An 8,640-nucleotide genomic window follows, 5' to 3' on the forward strand; every position below is an offset into this window, starting at 1 on the left:
CGGTGAAACAGGAAACGACCAAAAACAATTGAATACGTCAATCGATCCTAATTTATGTCATATACTGACATACAAAATCTTGTTTTTTTATCTGCAGAAATAAAAAAGTTATAGGGGTGAGTCACTTTCGAGACGTACCCGGTATTTATATTGATAGACACGTATTTTGAATTGATTGTAGATATTTCGGTCTCACTATTCGAAAAATTTAATTTTTTTATGGTTTTTCCTTTACAATGCATTTTCTGGATAAGGGTGTGAGCCATTTGTGAATTTATTTCGTTATTGCGTGATTCAATCATATTTTCCTATTTATATGATTCTTTTTAAAATTTATTTATTTTCTCGACAGGCTGTATAACTAATAAACCTGTACAAAGAGATTTAGTATATGAAAAAGGAAATAAACTCTATTGAAGTATTTTTCTGTTTTAGAAAATAAAAACTGACAACTTTTCTACCTTCAGATTTGTCCGCTGTATTTTCTGACAGGAATTTAATTTATTTTTGTAATTGATTTAATTTCTGTTGCTGAAAAGTTTCTGATTATTCGCATCCAAACCAGTGTTCGTTATTTATCGGCATTTTTATTTCTCAATTCCCTGTTCAGTTATTTCGAATTTGTTCCTGAACGGGAAATAAACATTTTCAAAGGCTCTCTAGTAATTACGAAGCTATTTTAAGTGGGCGACGTGTTTGTGCTCTCTTTTTTTGTCAAACCGATAATTGTTTAACATTTTTGATTGAACAGATGAATTGCAGTAGTTTTTTTTATAAAGTTTAGCTTAAATATGTTCTATAAGTGTTTTCGTTCGAATAAAATAAAGATGACATTTACTTACGAGGGCGAATTTCCAATAAACTTGCTCTAACTGTCCTTGTGACAGCTTTCAAACTAATTTTAGCTACTTCCTTTCCCTTCAGTTCAGTTTTCGTTTTATTGTATCAGATGACAAAAATGGACTTACGTTTAAAAGCTTTTGGATACATCCTTCCTTATATGAAATCGCTAGAATTTCTTATTGACGCAGTCTCTACTTACAATTTGTACTATTTTAGGCTGTTATTAATATACAGGGTGGTCCGAACTGTATTCCTGTAACTTCTACGGCATATTCTGCAGTTAAATATTTCGTATAAATGTATATCCTAAAATGCTTAGTTCCGGAGATACAGGGTGTAGAAGTTTTTCCAAATAATTTCTGAAGTAACATCAGTAATTGGATGAAAATTGGTATCTGGGAGTTTTTTGACATTTGATTTGGATGTCAATATGTCTCCTACTTATAGAGGGCGCACCCACATATCTTTTAACTGGTTTAAAGACTAATAACTTTTCGTTCGTACCTGTATAAAACTACTGTGTAAAAAAATATACATTTACGATTTTTTTTACGTAAAAAAGGTCTCTTGGTAAAAATCGCTACGAGTAATGGTTCTCGAGATATATGGAATCTAAATTATCAATACCTGTCATCACTGACATAAATTAAACACGTTGACCAAATAGTTATTAGGCTGAAATCATAAATTTGAAATGTTTTTGTGTCAAAAGTTCAACAGAAACTGTTTTATCATTATTTTTTCTAAGAAAAATTTGTGATTAATTTAAAAAAATAAAAAGTTCCCACATTTATAATTTCAGATAAATAACTATATCTTGCGAGTTTAATTTAAATTTTATTTACTCAAACCCGAGATAATTGTGAAAAAGTGGCATTAAAAACTTAAAAAGCTGTGCTGTGAACTGTGAACTGCAAAAACCATCGTGGATCGTGGCATAACGTCGGCCTCCAATGTTTCATAGGTATTTCATACATGTTTTTAAATGAAATAAAGTCTCTTGTATGCAACACACTGTATTTTATTTATAAAATTCAAAGAAAATAATAATAAATTTGAATAAACAATATTTGGCGACATAATTCCGGAAAAAGCCGAACCGCACCGAAATTATCAAAAGCTTTCCCAAGTAGCAAATTTTATTTTATAAAGGCTGTATAAACAGCTATGTGATCATTTTTATAGGTTACGTTAATTCGTATAACGTGCTATAAGACCGTAATATGATAGCTTTACAACCAAAAAGGCCCATTTTTATACAACCGATTAGTAGTATAGAAGTTCTATAAAAAGGGTATACAACTCTTATGCTACTATTTTACACAGCGTTATATAACTATTATAAAACTAGTTTTATTGTGTATTACGTGGTCACATCTAAGAAACAGAACAATAAAAACATTTGATCATTTAGCGAGGTAAAAGAGTATTTTATTTTTTACCGAAGAATATCGGAGGAGCAAATTATATTTTAAGCGTGTCGTAAAATGAATCTGGAGGATGTGGATTGTTAAAAAGGAGACTTTACTCGACGGTGAAAATGGCGGGTAGAGCCAGAAGGTACAACAGATATGTAATATAAAAAATCATTGGGTTTGAAAAGTAGGGACAATTTTGTTGCGCCGAAAATTTTACTGGTAGATTAGGTATGTATTTGGCAAAAAATTAAAGCGCTTTAATTTCGATTTAGGTTTACGTATAAATTTAAACAATAAAATAAAATAAAATTTTCAAAAATTCTTGTTTTTAATTTAATTAAACAGTTTATTACTGTATGTGGGAATCTTATCACAAAATAGTTCTCAAAAAAAACATTTTACAATTTATTTTGATGTTTTTAATTTTGCTTCATATAATGGCGGCCATAGGCCATACAAAAATTCTGCCTTAAACATGGCGAATTATAATGCAACCATTTTATTATAAATGAATCCCTTAAATAAGTCTTTGTGGTAAAATAAAACGGTATAAGATAAATATCTATCATTACGCAGAATTTCCAGGCACTATAGAACTATTTTTGACATATTGAGATTTGTGACAAATGGATGTTGGCAAATCTCATTTGATTAGTATTTAAACTAACAAACATGATCAGGTTTTCATGGATTTATGCACGCAATGCATTTCATGCATGCCCGACGAGTGAGCGGCAACCTAAGGACTTGGAAAAACAACAATAAAACAATACAAACATTACTACAGTAAAACTTTTACATCAACGTGGCAACAATGCTTTGAAGAAGCCAGACAACCCGAGAGGTTTTGGCTTTTGGGAACCCAGGGAATTCTCGGGATTATTTGCCGTAATTTCGATGAGTTTTTTCTTACATGCTCTTTATAACTACCACTGCGTATGTTAACTTTTTTCCAACTTTGTCCAGAATTCATAATAGCTGTGATTGATTATACTCGTACGTAGATATTACTTTTGCAACAACAACAATAACAAAATAAATAACTACGTATACCATTTAATTTAAAATGAGGTTATATTATACATTACCAGTTTTATAATGCAGATATTACAGCGAATTTATTTTGTTAATCACAATTTTATCATATAAGGCTATATAACTAGTGTTGTATACAGCACCGTAGTTAACGCAAGAAAACATTCTATCATACAACGTAATACAACTTTAATAAGACAAGTTTAAGTAACTATTATATGATCTTGTGACTACTAGTTATATGAATATTATAGAACTCTTACATGGTGGGTATAAGAGTCTAATAAAATAATATGTTTGTTATCATATAGCATTGTCTTATTAAGTGTTATATCATACTAAAAGAAATTATCGTTTAATGCGTTATAAGATACGTTGTAAAAACCACTAGAAAATAGTTTAATATGACAACTTTTATTAAAAAACAGAATGGTCGAAACCAAACGCTTAATAAAATCAAGTACTCCTTAAGACAACTATTCGACTGTTATAAAATAATTCAATCCTTTTAGAATTTCTTTTTGCTACTTGGGTTAGGTCGCGACTGTTGCAAGAATAGTGCCAAATAATATTTACATTATCCTTATGGACACTTTGCAATCTAAACTTGTTTTATTTATCTATTTTGGAAGTGTTGTCCACATAATATAATTTTAATACCATCAAAAATAAATCCTCTTCTGGGACCGACGGGCTAACTTTAAAAATGTTTTCGAATCTGCCAGAAAGCACTCTGAATCACCTAACAACTTTAATAAACATGTCGTTCCAAAATGGTATTTTTCCAAAATGTCTTAAGACGGCAATAATCATTCCACTGCACAAAGGCGGAGACAAAGATGAAGCTTCTAACTATCGCCCAATTGCACTCCTTCCAACGCTATCTAAGATCATAGAAAGGTTGGTTAAAAGAAGGCTGGTATCTTTTGGAAGGCTTTTCTGTTTAAGTACAAAATACTTACTGAATATCAATTTGGATTTCGAAGCAACAAGTCCACAAATGACGCTATGTTTTCCCTGCTTAATAATGTTTACTCCAGCCTAAACAACCATCATTCTACAGCAACAATTTTCTGTGATTTTTCTAAGGCGTTCGATTGTGTAAATCATAAGATCTTAATTAATAAACTGCAGCACTGTGGGTTCAGGGGATCATCTCTCGAATCGTTTAAGTCGTATCTGAGCGACAGAAGTCAACTTGTGAGGGTGGATACCACGTTGTCTTCTAGCAAGCCAATAGAATGTGGAGTACCACAAGGCCCAGTACTAGGCCCTATTTTGTTTCTTCTTTTTATTAACGACATTGCTAACATAAACATCAGTGGCAAAATATGTCTTTTTGCGGATGACACTAGCTTCACTTGGAACAACAAGGACATCACGGCACTTCATAGGATTATATCAAATGACTTAATCACCATTAAATCTTGGTGCGATTCGAACCTCCTGACTCTCAACATTTCTAAAACTAAAGCTTTGTCGTATAAAAACTCGTTGCAGCCTTTTGTACTTAACAACACCACCATTGACGTCGTCAAATCTGTAAAGTTCTTGGGGCTTGTTGTGGACAATTCTCTGAAATGGGACATACATATCGAAGCTTTGTCAAAAAATTGAGCTCTGCCTGTTTTGCATTAAGGTACTGTTTCTAAGGAGCTTAACTTGTCAGTGGCTAGAACTGTTTATTATGCACTTTTTGAGTCGCACCTCAGGTATGCCCTTCCATTCTGGGGTACGTGTTGTGCGACTCAATTTGACCGCATTTTCAGGCTCCAGAAGAGAGCTGTTCTATATTCACTGGGACTAAACAGCAGAACTTTTTTAAAAAATTAAAAATATTGACTCTTCCTTCCTTATTTATATTTGAATCCATTTTCCTAATAGGTAAACATGTATCAGCTTCTCAAGGAAGGTCATCTCACACTTATCCACTCAGGAACGCGGAGCAAGATCTTTATCTACCTACCCCACGCTCAGAGTTAGTTAAAAGTTCAATACTATACAACTCGAAAAAAATGCACAATCACCTGCCATTTGAAATCAAATCCATAACACATTTTTTCATTTCGCAAAGCATTGAACTCTTATTTACTAGACAAGGCTTTCTACGCCGTTAATGAATTATATTTGAATTGAAAATCGAATTTGATCTTGAAAACACTGGTCTAATGTTTTGCTATTGCTGTATTTACTAATGACATCGAAATTAATTTATTTGGAGGTCATTGATATTTTACTGCTATAAACTGGCTAAATATTTTTTGAATATTATTTTAATTTTTTTTGTTCTTTGACATTGTAAACATTTATATATGTTTATTTTAACAATAAGACTGACAATATTATTTGTATAATGTTTTGTATTATCTTTTGTTTGTTTGTTTGTGTACCTTGTTTTTTTTTTTACTATGTTTGTTAGTTTACCTTTGTCCACAAATTGAAAAATTTTTTGACAATAAAGGCATTTATTTATTTATTTATTTATTTATTTAATAACCACTGGAAGTATTACCAAGGTGTATTCGGATAAACAAACGATGGTTTCCTATGTATATCTTGCGGACGTTTTAAACTAAGATTGCTTTAAGTTAATCCTGATTCGTATACATTTATTTCATGTTGTTTTTTTTGTTATTTTGAAGGTGTGACTACTTTGCTGACGATGGCAACGCAAACGTCCGGAATAAACGCTTCTCTTCCGCCAGTGTCGTACACCAAAGCTATCGACGTATGGACAGGGGTATGTTTGACGTTTGTCTTTGGGGCTTTGCTTGAATTCGCTTTAGTTAACTACGCCTCGAGGTCCGATATGCACCGTGAAAATATGAAAAAGCAACGAAGACAGTGCGAGCTCGAACATGCCGCTTCTTTAGACGCTACTTCCGATTTGATCGATACCGAAAGCAATGCAACTTTTGCCATGGTAAGAAATGCCACTGTTCAAAATCACATTCAGGCTAATAACCGTTCTCCTTTGCTTCAGAAACCTCTCGTACGGCATCCGGGTGATCCGATGAGTTTAGAAAAGGCTCGCCACTGCGAGGTTCACATGCAACCAAGACCCAACTGCTGCCGGTCTTGGTTGTCTAAATTTCCGACAAGGTCTAAACGCATCGATGTCATTTCCAGAATCACCTTTCCTCTGGTGTTCGCTCTCTTTAATGTTATTTACTGGTCGACCTACCTGTTTAGGGAGGAGGCCGAGGAGTCTTAAGTTGGTTGTCGAGTTTTCTCGGGCTTATTACACATACAGTGGGAATCCTATTTGTGATGTGGACTTAATGGAAATCAAATTGTTATCCTTGCTTTCGGAAGTTGCATATTCTCCATTGTTGTTAACCCGTCGTTTCAACGTACTTGTTGCAGTTGTTCTGGAAATAGTTTTTAAGCAATAATAAAGGTTGTTTAGTCTTTGCTCAAATATATCTTGCACAGTTCGCAATAATCACTTTTTTCGTTCCTTGTTCCATCCATTTAAAGAAGAAAAAAAACGTAGAATATACTGAACATCAATTTTTCTCTATTTTTTTTTGTTTTTCACAGATCAAAATATATTTTTCTGAATCGAGAGTAATTTCTCTTACTAAAAACATTTTTCATGTACGTATTTATGTGTAAATTAATTCGTATTTTATCTAATTAATATAAGCGTATAGATAATTAAAGGCAAGAAAATAGACTGTGTACTTATGGAATAATTATATACGTAATAAATAATATTTGCTCTTTGCGACATGAACATGTACATTTTCCTTTTATGTATATATAGAGTTGAGATTTCTGTGCTCTTGAATTCAGAAATATATTTTGATCAGTGTTATAATATGAGCCCTCGCAATTTTGATTTATTGAAATTGAACGCTTTTGGTGCCAAAACTGGATACAACAAGTATATATACATGTATTTTAAAAGTAATTGTAAAAAAGTGTATCGTAATAAGTATTATTCTGTAAATAACTCAACGTAAGTTTCGCCAGAAATCGAGAGATGTACTTCTAGCACAAAATATTACTTCAACTCTTAACTCTATCAAGACTTAGATTTTGTAGGATTGTAAATTATTCCTGCTCTTGCAGACTAAATGTTTTCGAGAGTATATTTCTGCTCAATATATTAGCCTCTCTTAAGGTCTATATCAGAAATTAAATTCTTTTTCTTTTTTTTTTGAGAACTTGAATATTACATAGTGCCAGTACACCAATGAATAGTATACCCAAATGACTCTGAGAGGAAAACATTCCAAAATGTGATATATTTATATCTAGAAGTTAACAAAAGCGTGCAATATGCAACTTTTCCGATGTAATTTGAGTTTTATTCAATTTAATCAGAGAGTATCCTAGATAAATCAGTAAAGTATCCAATCCAGGAATTTTGAAATTCTATATTTTTCGACATTCCTCGGAGACCTCTTTGATTTTTAATTGTTACTCTAGCATATTGTTTAAGAAAACCAATTTTAAACGTTTTTTAGAGTTTTTAGTATCGAAAAAGGATTTTTTCCTCATTTTTATATATAGTACACTGTAATAATATATTTTGGCTAGATAATACTGTTATCTATTTCTGTCTGTCTGTCTCGTATATATATGTAATGTGAAATGAATGTTTTCTAAAAATCTGGATGTCTTTAGGGCTTTTACCCCGCTGTTAAAGATCCTTTTTTATCATTGTCACGTATACATACGAGAAAAGCCTCAATGTATTCTGAAAATATCAAATTTCTAAAAGATTGTTAAATATAGCTAATCTAATTTGATTTGACTTTGTATTATTGTGGTCACTAACCCTCGAAATCTAATATTTGTACAACAGTATTTGATCAATGATGTATTATTAGCAGACATAAAATTGCGAGGTTTATCGCTGAGTTGCTTTTTATACAGGGTGACAAGAATTAGACGACTCATTTAACTGAAATAATATACCCAAACTATTTTTATATTGTAGTCAATACATTTGTAGTAAAATGAAGAAGTTTGAATGATTTTGTACATACTATTTGTAGGAATTAGGTAAATGACTTTTTATTAAGACACTTTGATATGTATAAGAGTTTCTTTCAGATGAAAAAAAAAATATATGCATTTTACTATTAATGTAATTAAACCTATAGAAATAATAGTTGGGCTTTATTTCTTCCCTATCTATCCCTTCTTTTCTACCCAGGCAAGTATTTTATTAATAATTAAATCTAATTGCTTCTGACCACTAGAGGAAATAAAATACAATATTACTTAAAGGCAACAAAAATTTATTAAATATTAGTACTACAAAATAAGCGTAAGATACGTTTGTACACTTTGTCTGGCTGTTAAAGATCCTCGACTGAGCTCGATGCTT

The 8,640-nt window shown here is 31.8% G+C and overlaps 1 protein-coding gene across 8 annotated transcripts in view; it reads left to right on the forward strand.

The window, feature by feature from the left end:
• The window catches only part of LOC115875075 (glutamate-gated chloride channel), a 42,560-nt gene extending 34,201 nt beyond the window's left edge, over positions 1-8,359 (forward strand). For 4 of the 8 annotated variants that reach the window (XM_030890435.1, XM_030890433.1, XM_030890441.1 and 1 more), the window contains one exon: positions 5,939-8,359. In XM_030890435.1, coding sequence (XP_030746295.1) covers positions 5,939-6,510 — 572 coding nt within the window. In that variant the 3' untranslated portion in view covers positions 6,511-8,359. The remainder of the gene's footprint in view (positions 1-5,938) is intronic. The other 4 variants (XM_030890439.1, XM_030890438.1, XM_030890437.1 and 1 more) reach the window with 2 other exon arrangements.
• Positions 8,360-8,640: the final 281 nt, after the last annotated feature.

The sequence above is a fragment of the Sitophilus oryzae genome, unplaced genomic scaffold (assembly GCF_002938485.1).
Source record: "Sitophilus oryzae breed Bouriz unplaced genomic scaffold, Soryzae_2.0 scaffold_1318_pilon_pilon, whole genome shotgun sequence".
Classification (NCBI taxonomy): domain Eukaryota; kingdom Metazoa; phylum Arthropoda; class Insecta; order Coleoptera; family Curculionidae; genus Sitophilus; species Sitophilus oryzae.